The following is a 25,526-nucleotide window of genomic DNA, read 5'->3' as shown; positions in this document are numbered from 1 at the left end:
ACGGGAACAAATCAGGGTCAGGTCTCTATACACCAGAGCGCCCTTGTAGTAATGAATCAATCAGTGAATTAAGTGACTGACTCATTGCTTCTCAAGTAATTTTTTTCTTTCTTATGGCATTTATTGACATTTTCTTGAACAAAATTCTTCAAATTAGTACATGAGCTTCATGAATTATGCGCAAAATAAAAAGATATTAACTTGTCTGGGTTTTTTTGTTTTTGTTTTACCTTTTAGTGCAAGAAGTCACATGTTCAAATAAAATGACAAAATTTGAACATAAAAATCACTCTAGGAAGGGACTGGAGACAGTTGTGCAAAAATTATGTGACTTTTTAAAATGTTGCAACTGATGAATCAGCTGAAAAAAAATGTAAATTAAAAAGAAGAATAGGGCACAAATGAGAAACAAGGCTGAAAACACCTAAAACTACACAAAAAAGGCGCAAATGCAATTATGTATTAGGCCGTAAATGTGCAATCAGAAGGCTGAAAAAAAATTGCCATAGGCTCATAATTGTTTTTGGTTACTGTCCACCTCTTGCAATGCTACCTTGATGGACTGTCTCAGGTTTCTGAAAAGTTATGGAACCATTTATCACACCTAACATTGTTAGTTCGAAGTGTTGAACCCTAACCTGTGTATGAAGCATCGTCCTGTTATGTTGTAGCTAGAAAAGTGGACTTTAAAAGTATAGCTTTTAGAGTCACCTTAAAGTGTACAACCAGCGTAAACTATTCTAGCATAGACCGAGGGGCCCATTCTGACCATCGGCAGAGGTCACACGTACACCTTGGGGCAGCCCTGGGGGAGAATAACTAAGAGGATGCAGAAACATCTCCCTTATAAAAGTACAATGAGACAGAATCTGCGCCACAGCTGCCTATAAAGCAGATAATGGTCTTTAAACCACAGATCACACGGCCATATAAAAACTGCACTCTACTACATACGGACGTTAATAAGACAATCTCTAGAATATAGGGTAGTAACAGTAAAAAAAAAAAATATATATTGTACAGATCGTGCAGTTTTCCTAGGATTTGGGGCTAAGAGCTCATGGATTACCATTCATCTGCAGGACACATCTGCTCCTGATCATCCTCACTGGCTTCTTCCTGGGCTAATTCTTGTTCCACCGCTTGCAGCTCAGCAGACGTCCTCTCTAGCAATGCTGACACAGCATCCTGGAAGAAAATCGAGTGAAAGCAGTCAGTGGTTGATCATGAAAGGAAAAGCAGACAGGAATATATACGGCAAAAAAAAGCAATTCTAACCTCCATAATGTTTCATTGAAATTCTATTTGACTTCTGTCATCTGGTACCAAAATAAATCATTATACAACCTCAAATAAAACCAGTCAAATTTCAGAAGTTGCCAGGGTACACTCATGCTTCAAAGGCAGATGTCAGCTGACAGGAGTCAATTGCTCTCATCTTGGAATATGAATAAAAAGTGATTGTGGTAACTAACTTTCTTTAATAGAGATATTCTATACCTTGTGCAAGCCATGTAGTAGAGGTAATGGTTAAGGGAGTCTGATAATGGGTTTTGCTGCAGCCATCAAGAAATCAATCAAGGAGTATTTTATGCTACTATTTTTCATCTCAAATGCATAATAACATTGTGAGATTTATGCCTGGACAATTTTTTTTCTATCTCAAACACTACCCTGCAGTGAAGAGCCCAATGTAAGCTTTTTAAAAAGTTGCTTTTAACTGCTGCTCACAGAAGTCCCCTACAAAGATTGGTTGAATGAAGTATAAGGATCTTGCTGAGCAGCAGTTGAAAGTAGCTTCTAAAGGAGCATGAACTGGTCATTGAAACAACACTGTAGTAGTTCGGGAATGTGAAAGGAAAAATTATGGAATAAAGTATATGACTAAAACTCATACCTTTGCAAAAGCTGATCATTAATTATAGAAAAATAAAAAGTTTATTTCCTCTTTATATTTATACAGTATCTCTTCTACTGAGTTGTATACAAATAATATTCCCATGCAACATACGATTTATTAAAGAGACATTATTTGTGGCCACATTCCTTTATTATCTACAGAGTATCAAGGACCTTGAAAAAGCAGTAACTTTATTATTAACTTACCAAATCCAGATCTGCAGGTCGTGTCTTATCCAATACAGACTTTTCAACAGTCTCTTTTGGATGATGAATGGATCTGCAGGGCATCAACGTGTGCCACCGAGTATATTCTTCATTTGTAAATGACAGGTCTGCCAGATTGATCTGGATACCAGCCTGGACAAAAAACACAGATTAAAAAAAGAAACATGAAAACCTCTTTCAGCATTTTGAAGTTTCTATATATATTTTTGATGTTTGGCTAACACCACCCAGAGAGTCCCCGGGCCTCCCTTCTACACAGGTCAAAAGGAATCATTTGTGTTTTCATTTTTTCTCCCCACAGATATGCCACTAGCAACACAAAAAAATGTCTGCTTATAAAAAAAATACTTCATACTGTATTGGGTTTGAAGCAAGCGCCTGTGGAAATCAAGATGCAGAACTACTGACTGGTAGGTTCACTAAGCAGCACCAGTCCATGCATTCAACTGTCTAAGGCAGTACATGGGGCTTTCTTCAGATATCCCCTCCACTCAGAAAAAGTCTGTGAACTTTATTCCCAACAAGATGAAATCTGTAAGGCCAGAATCAACTAAGGTTTCCAAAAGTAAAAGACTATTGAGGCTCGGTTAAAGATGTTAATACATGTAATCATCACCGTCACAATGCTGTTTAAGATCATTTTTAGTGCAATAGACAAAATGATTAAGTATGTAATATGTATGACTAGGCCTGGATTTAAAGTGGTTGTCTAGGACTTTAACATTAATAGGTTATCAATGTCTGAGAGGTGGAGGTGCAACTCTCGGCACCCCGACGATCAGGTGTTCCCAGAGTCGCTGGTGGCCAGAACTGCTCAGCTATGGATCTGCACAGCTCAGACAACGGAATATCGGCCGTGGCCGGGCACTGCATATATGCCACATACTAAAACCAATAGGGGGCAGAGGTGCAGCTCCCGGCTGTAGCCAATATTGCAGCTCTGTAACTGAGAGGTTCTGGCCGTCCCAGGAACAGCTGATCGACAGGAATGGCAGGTGCTGCACCCCCACAATCAGACATTGGTGGTCTATCCTAAAAATAAGCCATCAATGTTAAAGTCCTGGACAACCCCTTTAAGCCTGCCACAAGTGTGAAAATTTGATGACTTTAAAAAAGGAAAAGAAAAAAAAAACACCAGAAAGTTTGTTGGGCAGCAGACATACATATTTGTCCTGCCTTACCTCTACTCTAAGGTTGACATAATATAGAGCCGAGTGGCGCAAGATGGCCAGCCGTGAAAATGATAGTGAAATACTCTGTCAGAAGATAGTTATGCCATGCATTGCCACCCATTGTTTGGGAAAATTTGGGAGCTGTGAGTGTAGAGCAAAGTGAACGATTCCACCAGGACATTGAAGCGATTGAAAGAAAATATCAGGGGAAATGGAACATTACAATGATGGCAGACTACTTAGAAGCTTCAGTACAGGAGATCGGGTCCGGATCTGACACTGTGGCTAATGTGCATGTGCTGTTTTCTGAAACTATTGGAAGATAGGGTCTAAAGAAGCCCAAGTGACCACCTGCATACAGGTTGAAAGCCGTGGTTGGGATAGCTAGAGTTCATGAATATGGAGGACTAAATAGCAGGGGCTTTTCATTGAGAAGACCATCAGTGCTGCAGAAGATAAAACCATGTTTAGTCAAAACTACAGTAAGTAGCCCAGTAAGTGAACTTTGCTGGTATCAGGGTCTCTGCCCCTACATCTTGCTGCTGTCAGCAGATAAGGCAATAAAAACCTAGTGACATTCCTTTTAAGAAGCAGCAGTTGAGGAACTTAAAACAGACATCTGCTGAACCTCCTGTTTGTTCTCCATAAAGAGGCAGCTTTACTTACAAAGTGATGTTATTACCACTATGTAGAAGAAGAAAAGGGACCACAAGTGAAAAAAAAGTAAAGTTGGTATAAACAAGTGGTAACAGCGCTCCCTGCTGCGGGACGCTTCGGCTACTGCCTAAACTGATATTTTGTATATTTTCTAACTGGAGATAAAATCATTGTGCTGCAAGTGAAACACTTATAAAATTACAAAGCGGCACTAGCAATATGTCGGCAATGTTCCTAAACGTCCCCCAAGTCCATTTATAATTTATTCAGTACAGCCTAGCCGTCATTTCCATTCTTGTCAATGAGCAGCATGGAATGAATGACAATTTCTATAAGTGCTGATTTCATTGTATATTGGATGAACACCATCCTGATTAAGAAACGCTGCTGTGTAGCTCAATGAATTTTTGTTAGCTCCGTTAAATGATACTTGATTAAAGAGTTTGCTTTCACCACGTCTCCAATATTTACCCTCAGGAAGTGTCCTGCTGACAGTCGCCGTAAGCTACAGATACATAAACAGAAATCCACTCCAGTAGTAATACATTTCAAGGACTCTTGGTGATTGAGAGAAATATGAAGAGACCAAGCAGATATACAAGTCACATACCAAGCATTCCTCCTGATGGCTTCTTCCAGCCGAACAGACGTCCACTCTCAGAGTCTTCTGCTGCAGAACGCTTTGTGATACGGACACTCGGAACAGCTCATTGAACAGTATAGATTCGGAGGCCGGGTGCACTTTGGTCCTAAAGAGGCAGCTGATGTCATTTGAAGATGGGAGAATAGCAATCCGCATATAGCTGTATGGAAGGAAGAAAAAAGGGACTTCAGCGAGAACCTCCCTATGTCTATTAACATGCGCCATATCAACAACAGTTACTGCATTGGCGAATCGTCCATAGTGATGAGGTTTCCCATTAGAGCGGACTAATTTTCAGGAGTATTCTCAAGTTGCCCCTTAAGCAGTTCAGAGCTATGCAGTCTCCTTGGGCTTTGTTCACATGTCCAGTGATCATCCATCACAACATATCCAGCAGCAAACAGTTGCCAAAAAAATTGCACAGACAACTTTATCCCCCTGAAAAATACTGATTTCAACTAGATACATTTTCTAAACATTCAAGTCCATAGAAAAAAGATTTTTTTTTAACATTGAAGTCTGTGGAAAACTAATCCTTTAAATAGCCATCTGTTTTTCTCCCATTTTAAAAAAAAAATCAGTTGTTTGCTTAGTGGATCAGGTTCAAATTGATGATTACTTGAAAGTTCACATGTCCAGTAGTATTTGGTAAATATTTATGTTTCCATCTCCAGTAATCAAAAACAAGTATCCTTTTCAAAAGGGAGGAAAGCAATTTAAAGGATCAGTTTTCCACAGACTTCGGGTAAGTTCACACAGGGCGCTTTTGCTGCGTTTTTTGCTGTGGTTTTAATGCTAATTTTCAGCCAATGTTTACAATGCCAGCAAAGCCTATGAGATTTCAGACATCTCATGCACACACATTGGGTTTTTGTGTGATCAGGATTTTGTGCTTTGCAGTGTTGTTTATTTTTACATGGGGAATGTCACTTCTTTCAGCGTTTTTGCTGCGTTCTTTCAGCATTTTTCACCCTTTGACTTGAATGGGTGATGAAAAAACGCTGCAAATATGCTAGGTTGACTTTTCTTGCAGCGTATTTGCTTAAGAAAAGTCAAGGAGAGCCGGATGTGACGTCACGCTCGGCACTGCTACATCTAGATGGCAGGCTGCATGGTGCGTCCATACAGCCTGTCATCCAGCAGAGCGGACGCGAACCCCATTCACTTGAATGGGGGGTCCGACAATACAGTGTTTGACACGCTGTCATATGCATGACAGCGCGGCAAACACCGCTTCTGATAGGTGGTGAAATCCTCCCCGCCGGTCAGAGGGCCGCGGCTCCCTGCTGTCAGAAGACAGCGGGGAGCGCTCAGCTGTGATCGGTGGTGTAAACTTTACCTCCGATCACTGGTGTCAGCTGATGGGACTACAGCTGCTAATTACACTGAGAGCAGGAGCGGCGGATGGGAGTTTTCATCTGCCGCTCCTGCGCTATAAATAATGAAAAAAAAAAAACCGGCGTGGGTTCCCCCCTAATTTTGATAAGCAGCCAGACAAAACTCACAGCTGGGGCTGCAGCCCCCTGCTGTCAGCTTCAGCAATGCTAGTTAACAAGAATAGAGGGGTCCTCAAGCTTTTTTTTTTTTTTAAGTTAAATAAAAAATTTTAAATAACGGCGTGGTGTCCCCCCATTTTTGACAACCAGCCTTGCTAAAGCTGACAGCTGGGGGCTGGTGTTTTTCTGCTGGTAAGGGGCCATTGATATGGGCCCCCCCCAGCCTAAAAATAGCAGCCCGCAGCTGCCCAGAAAAGGCGCATCTATTAGATGCGCCAATTCTGGCGCTTTGCCTGGCTCTTCCCACTTGCCCTGTAGTGGTGGCAAGCGGGATAATGAGGGGTTAATGTCACCTTGTTATTGTAAGGTGACATTAAGCCGGCTTAGTAATGGAGAGGCATCAATAAGACACATATCCATTACAAATCCTATAGTAATTAAAGGGTTAAATAAACACACACACATGCAGAAGAAAGTCTTTTAATGAAATAAAACACCACACAGCTTTGACCATCTTTTTATTGTTCTGCCATTCCAAAGCGAAGCCCTCGATCTTCTGTAATAAAAATAAAATTAAAAAAGCGAAAGTATACTTCCTGATCCGTCGTAGTCCGATATATCGAGTGTCCCACACAGTATCTGGGGGAGATAAAGCTACAACCAGGTGCGATGCTAATGCGACCGCTCCCGGCTGGAAGCTACTGGGGAATGAATGAGACGCAACGGGCGCAGGCTCAGCAACTAGCAGTGACGTCACCGAGCCTGTGCCCGCTCACAGCCTGACATGAGGTAACCTCTGGAAAAATGCCAGGGCAGAGGATACCGCAGGTAATGTATCGACCTATTCTATCTATTTTATCAATCTATCAATTCTATCAATCAATCTATTCTATCAATCTATCTATTCTATCAATCGATCTATTCTATCAATCTATCTATTCTATCAATCTATCTATTCTATCAATCGATCTATTCTATCAATCGATCTATTCTATCAATCGATCTATTCTATCAATCGATCTATTCTATCAATCGATCTATTCTATCAATCGATCTATTCTATCAATCGATCTATTCTATCAATCGATCTATTCTATCAATCGATCTATTCTATCAATCGATCTATTCTATCAATCGATCTATTCGTTCTATCTATTCTATCTATCTGCAGGAAGTTGTTTTTTTTCTCTGTGTGCACTCAACTTTATTGGCATGCACAAAGAGAAAAAAAAACACATGAAAACGCACCAAAAAAGCGGCAAAAATGCATAAAAAAAAGCACCTAAACCTGCATTTTCCTGCCAAGATGATCAGGTTTTGCTGCAGAAAAAAACGCAGCAAAAACGCCCTGTGTGAACTTACCCTTAAATGTTAAAAAAAAAAATAGTAGTCAGTTGAAATCAGTTTTTGGCAGACAAACGAAAAAGTTGTATCTGCACAACTTTTGTCAACAGATTGCTGCTGGATTAGTTCTAAAGGAGGATTACTGGACATGTGAACATAGCCTTACAGTCTCCTCACTTCCTTGTTTATGGTGGGTGGGCTCTCCTACTTGATTGACAGCTCTGGTGAGCAGCAGAGTAGAATCATGAAGCTCAGCACACGTTCTGCTGTAACACATTCAGCTGTCAGTGGTTTGTTCTGAGCATAAACTACTAGCACTGTAGTCACAAACAGAAACAAGGAATTTCAATAAGCAGACAGCTCAGGACAGCGAGAGCCCTGATTAGGAGAACTTCTCTGAAAGCAGGCCCCGCTAGTATCTAGTGATTTTGCAAGCTTTATAAAAGCAGCTCCATGGAAACCAGCTGTATACTAATAGATAAAAGCTCTCATTGCTGTTGATTGACAGCAAATAGAAAAAGCAACTCAATTGCAAACTTGCTTATTTTTATGCTAACTAAGGCTATTTAATAAATTGAGAATACTCCTAAAAGCCTACAATAGATTTTTCACATGAGTAAATATCCTAGTACTGTCAAACCTCCTAATGTACATGCATTACTGCAAATAAAAGCATTAAAGGGAACCGGTCATATTGAAAATGTCCAATATGTAGATATAATGCAGAGCAGGAAGAGTAGCGGTGATTGATATGTAGTTTTGTAGACAAATATTCTGAATACTGTCATTCATTGAAAGCATTGGTCATGTTGGGCTTAGTAGTCAAAGGTGTGGGAAAACACAAATTATACATGGACAGCTATGAATCAGGGATTATGACTACTCCCTCAACTGTTGCTTTGCTAACAGGCAGGTACCTTGCCTAGCTTCCTCTCTGCACTCGTAGTCAGTTCTGGCAGACAAACCAAAACCTATATGTTTGAAACACTCTCTTGGACTGTAAGGAGGAATGAGAGCCTGTTGGCCATATTGCATATGTCTGTGACACTTACTATTCTATACTAAAATATAAAAGTGTTATCCATATTATACTAATTTAGATTACAAAAGGTTCTTAACACTGCTCAAAAAAATAAAGGGAACACTAAAATCCCACATCCTAGATATCACAGAATGAAATATTCCAGTTGTAAATCTTTATTCATTACATAGTGGAATGTGTTAAGAACAATAAAACCTAAAAATTATCAAAGTAAATCAAAACGAATATCCTACGGAGGTCTGGAGTTGGAATGATGCTCAAAATCAAAGTGGAAAATGAAGTTACAGGCTGATCCATCTTCAGTGGAAATGCCTCAAGACAAAGAAATGATGCTCAGTAGTGTTTGTGGCCTCCACGTGCCTGTATGGCCTCCCTACAATGCCTGGGCATGCTCCTAATGAGGCGGCAGTTGGTCTCCTGAGGCATCTCCTCCCAGACCTGTCCTAAAGCATCCGTCAACTCCTGGACAGTCTGTGGTGCAACGTGACTTTGGTGGATGGTGCGAGACATGATGATGTCCAGATGTGTTCAATCGGATTCAGGTCTGGGGAACAGGCGGGCCAGTCCATAGCTTAAATTCCTTCATCTTGCAGGAACTGCTGACACACTCCAGCCACATGAGTTCTGGCATTGTCCTGCATTAGGAGGAACCTAGGGCCAACAGCACCAGCTTATGGTCTCACAAGGGATCTGAGGATCTCATCTCGGTACCTAAATGGCAGTCAGGCTACCTCTGGCGAGCACATGAAGGGCTGTGCGGCCCACCAAAGAAATGCCACCCCACACCATTACTGACCCACCGCCAAACCAGTATGCTGAAGGATGTTGCAGGCAGCAGATCGCTCTCCACGGCGTCTCCAGACTCTGTCACGTCTGTCACATGTGCTCAGTGTGAACCTGCTTTAATCTGTGAAGAGCACAGGGCGCCAGTGGCGAATTTGCCAATCCTGGTGTTCTGTAGCAAATGCCAAGCATCCTGCATGGTGTTGGGCTGTGAGCACAACCCCCATCTGTGGACGTCAGGCACTCAGACCATCCTCATGGAGTCGGTTTCTAACAGTTTGTGCTGACACATGCATGTTTGTGGCCTGCTGGAGGTCATTTTGCAGGGCTCTGGCAGTACTCCTCCTGTTCCTCCTTGCACAAAGGCTGAGGTAGCACTCCTGCTGCTGGGTTGTTGCCCTCCTATGGCCCCCTCCACGTCTCCTGGTGTACTGGCCTGTCATCCTGGATGAGCTGTCCTACCTGAGCCACTTGTGTGGGTTGTACAGTCTGTCTCATGTTACGACGAGTGTGAAAGCACAACCAACATTCAAAAGTGACCACAACATCAGCCAGAAAGCATTGGTACCGAGATGTGGTCTATGTTCCTCACCTGCAAAACCACTCCTTTATTGAGTGTGTCTTGATAATTGCCAATAATTTCCATTTGTTGTCTATTCCATTTGCACAACAGCATGTGAAATTGATTGTCGAACAATGTTGCTTCCTAAGTGGACAGTTTGATTTACTTGGAGTTATATTATGTTGTTTAAGTGTTCCCTTTATTTTTTTGAGCAGTGTATGTACGCATGCATGCATGTGTAGATAGAGATCTGTATCTACACACACACACACTGTATAAATACTTTCCATGTTCTCTTCACTGCATTAAGAAACTTTGTATTTTAAATGAAAATATTATGGATAAACCTTTTACATTTTTGAGAAATAAGAGCAGGTGTCACATACATAACCAATATGGCCAACACCCCCTCATCCCTCTTTAAATAGTCCAAGAGAGAATTTCAAAACTAAGGAGTTTCTGCCCAAACTGACCAGAAGTGCACTAGAGAGGAAACTAGGCAAGGTATCCACTTTTACTGTAAAATGATTATACATTACCTATTAACCCCTGCATATACACAGCAAAGAAAAAAAACAAAAAAAACAAAAGTAAAACTCTAAATATTTGGGGTTCATAAAGGTCCAGTTATCACAGCAAGGCTCCTCCAGCCACGTAAATAAAGATGTGGTTAATATAAAATGTCATTTTCAGTTCCTATTACTTTTATATGCTTAAAAGTGCTTACAAGACTTCTAATCCCCAAGAAAAAAGCATGTGTAGCTGCAATCAAGAAAGGCAATACTAAGATGAAAGAGATAAATCAGACATCAACCATAACAGCAGTCTCTATTGTATATGCTTTCCACCCTTTGAACTTAAGATATCCAACGCAACACAAAGCACTTAGTACTTGAGAGGATTTTTTTCCTTCAACTCTGCTCATGAAGGGAACGCACTTGCTCTGTTTCTGAAGGTTGTTGAAGAAGTAGTCAAAGCGAACAGATGCCACCTCTATAGTCAAACTGCGCCGTGAATGACAAACTACATTAATAAGTGTTTTGGTGCTGGGTGGTTAATAACCTCCTGACCACACTGGTTTAAAGGGAACCTGCCACCCCGTTTTTTTCCATATGAGATAAAAATACTGTTAAATAGGGCCTGAGCTGTGCATTACAATAGTGTATTTTGTGGACCCCGATTCCCCACCTATGCTGCCGAGATGCGAACTCTGCTTCAGGAAAATGGCCGCCGCGATCTCCATCTGCGCACGCGCGGCATCCCGTGGCCATTTTCCTGAAGCCCCGGGCAGCAGAGCGCTCGATCTGCGCACGCGCGGCCACAGGAAGATGGCCGCCCCCACCGATCACCAGGGGAATAGCGCAGATCGCGCTCTTTTCCCTCCCCTGTGCAGTGGATTCTGGACTTGGGCATGCGCAAACCACTACGCCACCAATGGAAAACTAAGCAAGATCTGGGGGAAGACACCACGCCCATCTGACCAGACCAGCCTGATTGACAGGCGAAAACGGCTACTTTGGTAACGTATTTCGGCAGCATAGGTGGGGAATCGGGGTCCACAAAATACACTGTTGTAATGCACAGCTCAGGCCCTATTTAACAGTATTTTTATCTCATACGGAAAAATGGGGTGACAGGTTCCCTTTAATTACATTTTCTCCATACATTACATACACTCAATATTTAAAGGGAACTTCTGGAAGTAAAACGAACTTTCCATTGTAATACTCCTTAAGGAATCATTTCTTTGCAACGCTGTTTGCCAGCCAAGGAAAGACGAGGCTGGATCTGTAAACTTACACTTTGGAGCAGTACTGGACTCGAGATGCATGGTTCCTCGTCTCTCCAATAATTATCACAAAGCTGGAATTTCCAGGATCGTATCTAAAGAAATAAGAAAAGAACTTCTGAACGGTACAGATTAAAAAATAATTTGAAATGTAGTGTACCTGAACGTTTCTCTAATCGGGAGGCCTCCACCAACTATCGGAGAGAAGCAGCTGAAGAGTCACTTATGACACTAGTGGTGATAAACTGTGGAGGCCTTGCTCTCGCTGAAGCAATCTTTGGGGGGGGGGGCTTTGGAGTTCATTATGTTGCAAAACCAAACACACAGATTAATGTCAGCCGACAGGTTTGGCCACCATTAATTTAAAGAGTACGGTGGTGTTGGCCACCTGATCATCGGGAGAGATGTCGATTGGGTATGTCCGATTTTGGACGGCTGATCGTATTGTTCTCACAGAAATAGGCCGACAGTAAATAGGTTTTTCTCATAGAGAACAGGAGCGCTCGGCCGAACAAGCGTTCCTGTGCGTCGGCGAGATGGACGTTGGCTGAACCATCTGCCGAAGTATCTAACCGCCGGCAGCCATCTGAGGTGTATGAGGCTTTAGTTAAAGTCACCATAAAGCTTCTATCCTGTACTCGCAATGCCGTTCTGAGTGGCCCCAACTAATATGAACACAAAAAATGCTTGTCTGAAATTTTACACGGAATCTGTCAGCAGGGTTTTGCTATATAATCTGAAAACAGCATAACATAGGGCAAGAAAGCCTGAATCCAGTGATGTATTCGTTTTCTCTAATGTAGATATAACAGAGCTAAGGCTTTTTGGCTGTGTATAACCAGGCCCACACCTCGGACCGGCAGCTTCCAGTGTACATGTCAGCAAGCTGATAATCTATAGTGGGGGGATGGGGTTACATAGATTATCCTGGCTGTCTGGCACGTGAGATATAGTCCTGTAGTGTTAATCTCCTGCTGATAAAATACTGATTGTATTGACACTACAGCACACAGCCTAATAAGTGACATCCCTGGAATCAGGGTCTCCTGTCCTATATTATGCTACTCTCACATTAAAATAGCCAAAAACCTGCTGACAGAGTGCCCTTAATTATATGTGGGTAGCCACACAGAACAAGCAGCTGAGGAGCAGGGACTGGCAGGTAGTGACGGCACACAGTGTAGACATCTCTAGATGCCTCACATCAGGAGAATGGGGTCTTCTGCCCCATGTGGTACTCCAGGAAGGAGTATATGAATTAGAAAAGTGACCTCCTGTGCATAAGACTCTGTCCACTGGAGTATATTGGAGTTGTGAAACATTAGGCAGCAAGTCTGTTGTAGAGCCATGTGCATGCTTACCTATTGACTCCTCAGTATTTTTGGAGGGTGAAGATTTAGAAGCAGATTCTAATATATATATTTTTTTCCCTTCAAAGATTCTTTAAATAAGCATATTGAATTAAATGCTCAAAATAATGTAGCCCTGACACCAAACAAAACATTTTGCATCCCTGGGGTAGACATTTATCAGGCCCTTAAATTGGATCGTTCTATGAGCATTCTGAAGAATGTGGTAAAATAGAAGACTTATTCTTCATTTGAGAATAAATCACAAGACAGACATGAACATTTTTTTTTTTTACCTTAGCGTTAACTGCACCTCTGCTACCGAGAACACTGGATAATCTTCAATAAATGCAGCATCTTCACAAGGCCTGGGAAACAAATAGAGAATGCTGTAAAATGTACAAGGTTTCAACAGAGAGACGAGCTATCCACAATGAAGCACAAATATGAAAGAAACTGGTGAGTAACAGTGACAAGTGGCAGCAGGTAAGTCAATAATCGCTCTCCCATCAGTTTCCCTAATCTAAGCTTTCACGAATAGTGAGGGAAAAGTGATGAAAGCCAGTCTAAATGGGCTCATTTCCACCCGTTATTGAGTGCAAGTCTATTGGTACTTGTTTGCCTGCCTGTTCACATGGCGCAACTAAAGCTGGATGGAATACATTAAGGCTATGTGCACACGTTCAGGAATTCTTGCAGAAAATTCCTGAGAAAAACCTGACATTTTCTGCAAGAAATCTGCATGCGTTTTTTGCGCGTTTTTGATGCGTTTTTTTCCGGACATTTCCCAATGCATTTTATAGTGGGAAATCCGCAAAAAAAATGCAAAATTAATGAACATGCTGCGTTTTTTATCGCAGAAAAAAACGCATCATGTGCACAAAACATGCGGAATTCATTCTAAATGATGGGATGCATATTGTATGCTGTTTTTTTGCAGTTTTATAGCGTTTTTATCGGGAAAAAACGCAAAAAAACTGCAAAAAATCAGCAACGTGTGCACACAGCCTAAGGGTATGTGCACACGTCAGGATTTCTTGCAGAAGTTTTCCTGACAAAAAAACGGAAATTTCTGCCAGAAATCCGCATGCGTTTTTTTATGCGTTTTTGACGCGTTTTTTGTACGTTTTCTCCCAGATGCATAGAAATGCGGGAAAAACGCAGAAAAACCGCAATATTAATGAACATGCTCATTTTTTTACCGCGATGCGTTTTTTTGCGGAAAAAAACGCATCCATGTGCACAAAACATGCAGAATGCATTCTAAATGATAGAATGCATAATGCATGCGTTTTTAATGAGTTTTTATAGCGTTTTTATCGCGAAAAAACCTGAACGTGTGCACACAGCCTAATTGTTAATATATCATCCTGTCCCCATACAGCAGCATGGTATCAACAGCACATTCGCTCTTTACATGGAGCGTAGTGCACATGAAAACAATGATTTGTATGCCGCACAAACTCTCCAATCATCGGATGAGTGAGCTTTTACCCATTATCTGGCTCCAATGATCCAATGATTGTCGGCATGTTTACAAGGGCTGATTGAATTCTATGTCCATCTAGATGGGCTTTAACGGTCCAGTCTCCAATCGGAATAGATTTTTTGCTTTCAAAACCAACTTCAGATTGTTATCAGAACAGATGATATGTTTAACACTTTCATCATGCTTAACGATTATCTGTCATTTTAATTATTTCATGAATCAATAGCACACATGAAAATGAGAGACTAACCACTGAATACAGATATTACCCATGAATTGAGCGTGAAGACAGATTTTCTCATTATTGAGATAGGAGATGGCAGTTGGTGCTTTTAGAACTCTATGGAGGGGAGAAGCTATAGACAGACATACGGATGAGAGTTCTCAACAACAAATGGGGTATATATATGCGCCACAATTACCATATATAACTCGTTTTTATACCAATTCAGTTTATGCACGCACATTGGCAATAAGTGCGCCTATATGCATCTCTTAACATTCTAGGAGGAAAAGCTTATGCATATTTTTAGTGTATTTTAAAAAAAAAATAAGTTCTCAACAACAGTTACAGTTCTCCACAGAAATGTATGATCACAAACTTATTTCTCTCAGTAATGGGAAAATCTTTTTTGACTTAATATTGATTTTACCTGTGAATTGGGAATATTGTGAATGATTAGTAAAGAATAAAGATTAGTCCAGGAAGACAAAAACAGATTTCTCTTAGACTACTTTCACACTAGCGTTAACTGCATTCCGTCACAATGCGTCGTTTTGCCGAAAAAACGCATCCTGCAAAAGTGTTTGCAGGATGCGTTTTTTCACCATTGATTAACATTAAGCGACGCATTGTGACGGATTGCCACACGTTGCACCCGTCGTGCGACGGATGCGTCGTGCAGTGGCGGACCGTCGGGAGCAAAAAACGCTACATGTAACGTTTTTTGCTCACGACGGTCCGCTTTTTCCGACCGCGCATGCGCGGCCGGAACTCCGCCCCCACCTCCCCGCACTTCCCCGCACCTCACAATGGGGCAGCGGATGCGCTGGAAAAATGCATCCGCTGCCCCCGTTGTGCGGCGGAGACAACGCTAGCGTCGGGAACGTCGGCCCGACACACTGCGACGGGCCGAGCCCGACGCTAGTGTGAAGGTAGCCTTAATGAGAGATATTACAAAAGTTACATTAATAAATTTACACTCTTTAAAAGAAAGTATTTCCCCATAGTTAAGGCTAGAGATGATGAGAACATTTTGAGCATTATCGGTCACAAAATGGAGCATGCAGAAGTCAGCATTCACTTACGGTTTTATGCATGCTTCATATACACCACTATCTCCCGCAACAGACTCGTCAGACACTGCAGCCGAAACACAGGACGTCTTCCCTTCCTGCATGTCACATGTGGACTTTCTGGTAAAGTCAACATCTGTAGAGAAAAATACAAGTAAATAAAGCTCTTTGGAGATCAGCCAACTTACACTTCTGTAAATAAGGCTTATAGCTAAAGTATTCTCAAGTTGTCTCATGAGCAGCTCAGAGCCATGCAGTCTCCTTAGTTTCCTCACTCCTGTTTTCTAGCAGGGCAGCTTTTCCTACAATTGCTAAGTTCTATTCACCAGAGCTGTCACTTATAGCAGAACTTGCACTAGGCTTTATAGTTCTCCTTAAGGATATGTGCAGACGTTCAGTAATAGGCAGCGCTTTGGAGGCAGCACATGTTCGCTGCGCCCAAAGAGCTACCGGCTTTTGAACGCAGGTGATTTCGAATGTGTATTGAACCGTGCGGAAACACCACACCCAATACATTGTACGGGTGATATTTATTTAGCAGAGACTTGCATCTCCGCAAGATAAATAGACATGCTGCGGTCTGGAAAGACGAGCCGCATGTCCGTCTCTGCAGGTAAGCCACTGGTGACGGTGCACGCATAGTGGACATGGGATTTCTTGAAATCTCATCCACTATGCTGTAACATCTGGTCGCTGCAGGTTGGACGATGTGGATGTACGCAGCATTTACTGACCGTGGAAACATACCCTAACACATTCAGCCACCGTCAATGGTTTGCTCCCGAGTGTACACTGCTATCTCTGTATTGACAGAGGTTACTGCATTTGAGTAAGCAGTTCTGGAAGGCTATAGCAGAGTACTCCGATTAGGAGACCTGCTGTGAAAGCTGGTTGGCTAGTGATTTATAGCTGCATCTCTTCAGAAGACCAATGAGAAAGGAGGGAGGTAAGCAACCAACTGCTGTATAGGAAATCAACGGGCTGGGAAGCGGACTGGGATGTTAAAACTTAAGAGTGCTTTCACATTGTGTTCTATATCCCCGTCGGGGCATACATCCAAAATCCCCCAGCAAAACTGATACGGATGCACGCATGCGCCGATGGAGAAATAGGCTGATGGTGACAGCAGAGCAGACATGCGCCCTGCCTTATAATATACTATAATATAATATACCATAATATTCAGGAGTGTACGCTTAGAATAGGCAGACAACCAAACATAGTAGACTGCGTCTGAGTGTCCACCTCTGGTAGGAGTACACTCCAGAAAAAAGTGCACGGCACAGCACACGTTCAATCCGCCATAACCATTACAGTCTATAGACCCCGGCGGCGCATACGTGCAGACTGCATTTTGAAGGTGATGTCAGATTTATACCCCAACGGAGATACAACGAAATCTGAAAGCACTCTTAACCCCCTCTCTTGGAATGAAACTACTGTGCACTCTGCGAGGCTAGAGGTCGGGGACATGGGAACCGGCAAAACACTATAAAAAATAAAATCTCTCATTGCAGGAGAATGACAGCAGACAGAAAAAGCAAGTTAACTGCAAACTTGCTTATTCTCATGCTGTCTAACTAAAGCAATTTAAGAACTGGAGACTACCCCTTGAACCACACAGACCATAGGAAACTTGGAGAATCATTAAAGGGCTACTGCCCTATATTCGAGCAGTGCATCCCTTCATTCTCAATCTTGGTTTGGGTCACAGAGGTCAAACCATCAAAAATCATGAAGTGATGGTTTATCTTAACAATGGGAATACTTCTTTAAAAACGAGAAACCAAAGCCTGGCATATAGGTTTACTTCCAAGAATGTCACACAATTCAAAAAAATGGGGATAGGGGAGGGGCAGTTGTGACAATGGAATCATGCAAAAGTCTCAGGACAATCACAGTTTTAGAGACATTCCAGGTTGGAGCAAAAGTTAGGTATTTGGCTTTCATGACATCAAATGATAGAGGTGCAGGACTACAATGATCAGAAAACTGTAGTTTGATACATAATCTAAAATTTCTAGGTTTCTTCATACTATGAAGAAAAACAAGCTAAATTGTTGTGGACTGGTGTCAGAACATATTTTACTAATATCATTTTTTTAATCGCTTTGGGAGTTCAGCAACTTCCTTTAAACTCTCTTTACTCCATTACAAAGGATTATCATTTTATTTAAAAACACAAACACTCAAAAAACCTCCCCGTTGGTTACATCTACACTTGTCAAAAGAAGCCTTTATTTTCCCAATAACTGTATTCCACCATGAGCTGCACCTCGTTTATTTTCATCTGTAACCCACATTCACAGGCTGGCCCCCCGCAGCGTGCCAAAAGTCTTTATTTAAAGACACAATTTTGACATTCCAAGAGGGGCTTTCATCCACCAGCGAGAAATGCACTGTGCTCCCTTCTGAGCGCAATCCTTACATCTTGTTAAGATGTTTAAAGTTTCCTGCCTTTAGGTTGCCGATTTGATTGCTGAATGTCCTTTTTAAAGGTATAACAGAAGAATGCTGATTTTTCTCCCTTTCAATGAAAAAGCAGCTTTTTATATGTCCCTGTGCAATGGGCTGAAGGTGGTGACATGATTTATTGATTACCCAGAGGAATATGTTTAGACATTCTGAAACTCTGGCAATGACAGACGCTGACTCTGGGAGGACTTGACAGTCACTATGACTTGCGTCTTACCAACGGTAGCCCGTCTTCCACTACTGGTAGGAAAAAAAGATCCACGTATAGTCACCTTGTAATGGTTAACACTCTGTACACAAGTTATCGTGCAGTCCTGTCACCGCTAAAACAATGGCGCCCAATGGTTTTACACATTGGATTACATGGCGCTTCCCAGTAGTAGCAACAGTTTAATTTAATACCACATGAAGGAACAATATGGAGGACGCAGATACCAGAAGTTGGAGAACTCGCCAATAACAGGAATGTCGCTACCCCTAAGAAGCTCCTCTAACGGCCCAGGAGAACCCAGCAAACCTGAATGAGGGCCTGGACTCGGGCAGTGATTTATCCAGCTCTTTTTCATTAGAGTTGTGTCCACTGAAGCATAACTCAATAAGAGCTTTAATTTACTTATTCTTTATAACTGTTTTTGCTGCAGATTTTCAGCGTTTTTTTTCACCACCCATTCAATTCAATGGGTGAAAAACACTGAATAAAACGCCAGAAAAACCATGAAAGTGGTGATATGCTCCATTGTGCAAAAAAACAAGCAAAGCACAAAATCCTGATGACAAAAAAACCAAGCTGTGTGCATGAGATTTCTGAAAATCTCAGACATAGCTGGTACTGTAAAAAGCAGCTGAAAATTTGTATTAAAAAATATGCTGAAAAAACGCCTATTGTGCACTTACTCTAAGGTGCTTGAAACAAAAAGGATTAGTCTATAATTAGTGTATGCTAGTATTTGTTTTGGCAAATATTAAAGCAACCCCCCAAATCCCAATAAGAGATGCACTTTTACATTCCCTTATCGCAACACAGCTCTAAAGTTCTGCCCAGGCGGCCTCGACCAATCAGAGACGCGGGATTTCCAGGACAGACAGAAAAACCCTTAGACAATTATATATATACTGTAGATTCCAAAATCCTATGTTTACGTACTCACGTCGAATTTTACAAGCACTAACCGCATGAATATTTTTTTCAAAAATTGGATTTTATTAATAGTGATTCCTCCTCTGTCCTAACTTAGCAACAAGAGACCAACTTATCTAAAAGAAAATAATATTGTACATATATATTTTGGCAAGAACATTCCTGTTTTTGCAGATCTATTTGGTGTATACCCACTGAAAAATATATAAAAATAACATTCGCAAATACCTCCAGTTAGAAATATAGTATAGTTTTTCTTATTAACCGTGTCTGTTTCCTCATGCGCAGGCATTGCAGGACCTTAGGTATCCATGGTTATGACCACTGATATAGTGACAGCTAGTTGCTAGTGGACGTAACCATAGATTCCTAAGGCCCTGCAATGCCTGCACATGAGGAAATAGACATAGCAAATCAGAAAAACTATGCTACATTTCTAATTGGAGAACAAAATAAACAAAAGTTGGCCTAGTCATTAATGGCACTTCCACATTAAATACAATACCTATAAATACATAGGAAACAGATGCCAAGTAAAAAATTACAAGAATCTTTATTAAACACTGTAGAACAAACACTTAAAAAATTATTATTACAACTACTACATATTGGGATAGGATCTTGAAGATGGGAATACCCATTTAACTCTAGACTGTTATGAAAAATGATGTGATGAATTTCAAGCGTCTTCAAAATACAATCAAATTACAGGACTGTTTGGGGCATCTGGATGAATGATTCTTTGGAGAAGAAAAGGTGTGTGCTACCATATAGTGGCATCTAAAAGTTTTGGCACCCTTGGACAAAATGACTGTTCTTGTGAACTGTTAAGCAAGCTCAAGATAAAATTATCTCTAAAATGGCTAAAGTTAAAGATGACACATTTCCACATGCTTGATAAAGACCTATAATGGTTGAAACGTTGCATCATGGCAGAACAAAGCTTTTTTTAATCTTTCATCACCTGGATGGGATGCTGTTACTTTTTTGCACTGGACCCGGGACCTGTGACACCCATCGGACCAGACTGCTTCGGGTGAGTATATAAAAAAAACTTGTTTTCCTTCTCTTTCAGGTCAGACCGGGGGCTTATCTACAGCATTACAGAATGCTGTAGATAAGCCCCGAAAGCGGTGGCTGCATCTTATAGCGGCAAAACGAGGGGACAGGTTCTCTTTAAAATGTAAAAGATGAAAAAAAATATATTTTTTGTCTAAAATACAAAGGAAATGTGTCATCTTTAACTTTAGGAATTTCATTTCTTGCATACTGAGAACATTCATGTTTAGGGTTGCTTTTCAGCTAAGAGCCTGCGCTTTCACAATTTTGCCTGAAAACAAAGACAGGAATAAAGAATGGTGTGTAAACATCTCCTAACGCCCCAGGAGAAATTTGGTGATGAACAAGGCTTTTTCCAACACGATGGAGACAAGGTCATAAGGCAAAAGTGATAATCAGGTGACTCAGTGAACAAAACATTTAAATTTTGGGTCTACGGCCAGGAAACCCCCCAGATCTCAGTCTCATTGAGAACCTGTGGCCAATCCTTAAAAATTGGGTGAACAAACAAAGATGCAAAAATTGTGATAAACTCCAAGCATTGATTAGGTAAGAACGGGAGATCATCTGTCAGGATTTGCAATGGTGCAGAAATCCGGCTGCCAGGATGAAGTCAAGAAAATTAACGGTCAATGATGTAAATCTTAACTCTTTATATAAACTTGATAAATTGGTCAATAGAGGTGTCAAAATCTATGCTTCAGTAACCAGTGAAACATCCGACAAACATCTAAAAACACTAAGGCCTCTTTCACATGTCAGTGTCTCCGGTACGTGTAGTGACAGTTTTCTCACGTACCGGAGACACTGACACACGTAGACACATTAGAATCTATGTGTTTCTGCACATGTGCGTGTTTTCACACGGACCGTATGTCTGTGTGCAAAACACGTAGACATGTCAGTTTTTTTCCGGCAGCACGTACAGCAATACGTCCTGCACACGTGCACACGGAGAACAGTGTGCACTCTCCTCCGTGTGCACGTACCGCCCGCAGGAGAGACAGCGCTACACTAAGCGCTGTCCCCCCTGTGTGGTGCTGAAGGCGGCATTCATCTCTTCTCCCCCGCAAGAGAGAAGAGATGAAAGATCAAGTTTTTGTCATTTTTTGTGAAAAATAAAGTTTGCATGTGACCCCAGCCTCCCACCCCCAGTGCGCCGCCCGGCCCCTTGCAGAAGAAACACTCACCCAGCTCCCGCGATGTCTCCACTCTCCTCTCAGCGCTGGCCCCTTGTCCTGTGTGAGCGGTCACGTGGGACCGCTCATTACAGTGAGGAATATGTGCATATTCCTCACTGTAATGAGCGGTCCCACGTGACCGCTCACACAGGACAGGCTGCCGGCGCTGAGAGGAGATTGGAGACATCGTGGGAGCTGGGTGAGTATTTCTTCTGCAAGGGGCCGGGCGGCGCACTGGGGGTGGGAGGCGGGGGTCACATGCAAACTTTATTCTTCACAAAAAATAAAAACTTGATCTTTAATGTCTTCTCTCCTGCGGGGGAGAAGAGATGAATGCCGCCTTCAGCACCACACAGGGGGGACAGCGCTTAGTGTAGCGCTGTCTCTCCTTGCACGGTCCGTGTGGTCCTCAGGCAGCACCTGGATGCCGCACGTGTGCCACACTGATGTGCCGCGTGAGCACACAGACACACCTACACGGATAACTCCGGTACCAATTTCTCCGGTACCGGAATTATCTGGACGTGTTTAAGAGGCCTAAAGCAGTAAACTTTGTGAAAAACAAAATTTGGGTCAGTCTCAAAACACTTGCCCACAACTGTATATAAAACATAGAAGATCCATGTCAGATTGTTCGGTTGGGAAAGCAGAAATGCTACACTATGAATACGGTTTATAGAGCTCTGGCAAAAAGTAAGAGACCACTGCAAAATGTTCAGTTTGTCTGATTTGTCTCTTTATAGGTATATTTTTGAGTAAAATGTAAATTGTTCTTTTAGTCTATAAACTTCTGACAACATGTCTCCGAATTTCCAAGCAATAAATATTGTTTGTTTTTTTCTGAAAAGGAGAAATGGTCAAAATTAAAAAAAAATCCCAGTGCTTTCAGACCTCAAATAATGCAAAGAAAACAAGTTCATAATCATTTAGAAACAACAATACTAATGTTTTAACTCAGGATGAGTTCAGAAATCAATATTTTGTGGAATAACCATGATTTTTCATGACAGCTTTCATGCATCTTGGCATGCTTTCCACCAGTCGTTCACACTGCTTATGGCACAAAAATGTAAGCAGTTCTTTGTTTGGTGGCTTGTGACCATCCATCATCCTCTTGATTACATTCCAGAGGTTTCCAATGGGGCTCATGTCTGGAGATTGTGCTGCCCCTGACAGGGTTTGGATGTGGTGGTCTCTTAATTTATGCCAGAGCGGTATGCTGCTCGGAGATTCTGCCAGTGAACTAGAAAGCGCCAACCCTTGGTGCGGACCACTAGATGGCAGAGCGATACAGGATACAGTTTCTACTTAAAGACCTGTTTTTTGTGAATTTTTTTTTTCTGTGAAGACACAAATTATCCCAAATAAGCTGAAGGATTAAATTCACACAGTTTCCGTGCAGTAGGGGGCACTTTCAATGAGAAATCAAGCTGCAAATTTTTTTTTCCGTCTCAAAGTGATACTGGTTTTCAAAACTGCGGCTTAGCAGGCGAGAATCGCTAACAACCTCAGTTTCCCAGTCTTCGCTTGTTTGTATTTGCATAACACTACATACCTCGGATATTTCCACTCTAATTAGATCATTAGATGGGCAAATCTAAATGACAGACCTACGAGATCTTAAACAGCCCAGACATACTGCATTTCCATGTACTCAAAGGCAGGAGAAATGGAGTCGCCCACAAAGCCTTTTATAAAAGACAAAAAGTGGGTGAATGAAATAGGAGACTCAATGGCGCAATGACAATTTGGCATTAGAAAGATTCCAAACATTTTCTACAATGCAAGAGAACTAATGACTGTCACAACAACGGGCGGATTATGGGAAATAATAATAGTACAATACGCCACTAGAAATGAGGAGCACTCAAAACGGGTGATGCAAGGTGTTAAATCTGCCTGTACACATCCTATAGCTGTCAGCCAAATGATTCGTTTGGTAGACTGCTATTTTTCGGCTTCCCCTATAGATATGCATGCCGGGCTCCAGGAAAGAAGAATAAGCTGCCAGACGCCTCTCGCAGCCGCTATTCAGAATAAAGGGCCAGGCACCCTAAACTACACCTGGCCAATGACACCAAAATCTGCGGATTTGGCCGACTTTCCTTTAACACTGTGGGCAAACATCGGAAATAAATCAAGAGAGGTTTTTCAGTGAATGCCGAGGAAGACACGGTACAGCTCAAGATTACATAGGTACTTTTGTCTATCTGAAGTTAAAGAGAACCTATACATGTGGAGTAATGTATAGTAATATACTCAACAGTGGCACTAAAAGGGAGTATAAGGCTATGTGCACACGTAGGAAAAGAGGTGCAGAATTTTCGGCACAAAATCCGCATCTCCTGGCAGAATCCGCAGCCGCGGATTTGCCACGGTTTTTATGCTGATTGTGTGTGGTTTTTATGCAGAATTGATGCGGATTTTGTGCGGATTTTCTGCGGTTTTTGCCACTGCGGATTTTTATCATGGAGGGGTGCAGAAACGCTGCAGACCCACACAAAAGAAGTGACATGCACTTCTTTGAAATCCGCAGCAATTCTGCACTGATTGTTCCGCACCATCTGCACAGCTTTTTTTTAATCCCATTGAATAACATTATACTGTACATCACAGCGCGGATCTGCAGCATTTCTGCGCGGAAAAATCTGCTGCGGATCCGCAGTAAATCCTATGTTTACCCTGGTTACCATTGTAAAAGTAAAAAAAAACCCCACATACTCACATTCCGGTGCCCGGCGTCTGCTTCCCTGCACTCCTCCTGCATCCTGTCTCAGCGCCGAACATCTCCGGCATCTCCCACAGAGCAGAGTGGTGACGTCACCGCGCTGCTTTACGGCCGGCACTTACACAGGATGCAGGAGGAGTGCAGGGAAGCGGACGCCGGGCACCGGAATGTGAGTATGTGTTTTTTTTTTACTTTTACAATGGTAACCAGGGTAAACATCGGGTTACTAAGCGCGGCCCTGCGCTTAGTAACCCGATGTTTACCCTGGTTACCAGTGAAGACATCGCTGGATCGGTGTCACACACACCGATTCAGCGATGTCAGCGGGAGATCCAGCGACGAAATAAAGTTCTGGACTTTCAGCAACGACCAGCGATCTCACAGCGGGATCCTGATCGCTGCTGCCTGTCAAACACAACAATATCGCTATCCAGGACGCTGCAACGTCACGGATCGCTAGCGATATCGTTGTAAAGTCGTTTAGTGTGAAGGTACCTTAACCCTAACTTCTCTCTTCCCCTCAAGATATTCCCTCCATTGCCAGCTGCCTACATGCGTTTCTGATAAAAGACGTAAGGTAATGCTGTAGTTACCCCACGCCTACACCGGAAACTCACAGACAATGCTCAGAGGCTTAGTAAACACCGTAAACGCTCTGAAAATGTTATACCTGCCCAGTCCTGAGCAGATAAAGCGCTCGAATCAAAATTAAGTGCCACTTGGTGCTGCTGCTATGCAGGTCATAGAAAGCTAAATAAAATGACACCCTGATATCAATCGATCTGATGATTCGTTCGAGAGAAACCTATGTTTTTCTTAATACGTAAACGAGATGTCAATATCTATGAGCCTGACACCAATTTCCCTGGGAATCTAGAGCACATTCTAAATGAAAGGAGATGTTACCGGTGTGAGACATGTAGCTCAGGAGAGTAGACTGTCAGCCGTTACATGTCTGGCCCATAGATGTTAACAGCAGCTCATTTACATAAAGATATTATCCGATATCAAGATACCACTATATTCATTCAGCTTTCTATGACCTACATGCCCATATTGACTGCTTAGGAGGGTAGATCCTACCAAGATATTCCCTTTAACCCCCCTTAAGGACCGAGCCATATTTTTAAAATCTGACATGTGTCCTTTTATGAGGTAATAACTCTGGACCACTTCAACACATCCCTGTGATTCTG

General features: G+C 42.1%; 1 protein-coding gene across 2 annotated transcripts in view; it reads right to left on the bottom strand.

The window, feature by feature from the left end:
• Nucleotides 1-25,526, bottom strand: part of WWC2 (WW and C2 domain containing 2) — a 245,839-nt gene that overhangs the window by 12,235 nt on the left and 208,078 nt on the right. For both annotated transcript variants that reach the window (XM_077279557.1, XM_077279558.1), the window contains 6 exons: nucleotides 15,762-15,885; nucleotides 13,261-13,332; nucleotides 11,627-11,710; nucleotides 4,567-4,759; nucleotides 2,107-2,259; nucleotides 1,070-1,188 (listed from right to left, as the gene is read on the bottom strand). In XM_077279557.1, coding sequence (XP_077135672.1) covers nucleotides 1,070-1,188; nucleotides 2,107-2,259; nucleotides 4,567-4,759; nucleotides 11,627-11,710; nucleotides 13,261-13,332; nucleotides 15,762-15,885 — 745 coding nt within the window. The remainder of the gene's footprint in view (nucleotides 1-1,069; nucleotides 1,189-2,106; nucleotides 2,260-4,566; nucleotides 4,760-11,626; nucleotides 11,711-13,260; nucleotides 13,333-15,761; nucleotides 15,886-25,526) is intronic.

The sequence above is a fragment of the Ranitomeya variabilis genome, chromosome 1 (assembly GCF_051348905.1).
Source record: "Ranitomeya variabilis isolate aRanVar5 chromosome 1, aRanVar5.hap1, whole genome shotgun sequence".
NCBI classification, from domain to species: Eukaryota; Metazoa; Chordata; class Amphibia; order Anura; family Dendrobatidae; genus Ranitomeya; species Ranitomeya variabilis.
This window is presented reverse-complemented; position numbering and strand designations above follow the sequence as displayed.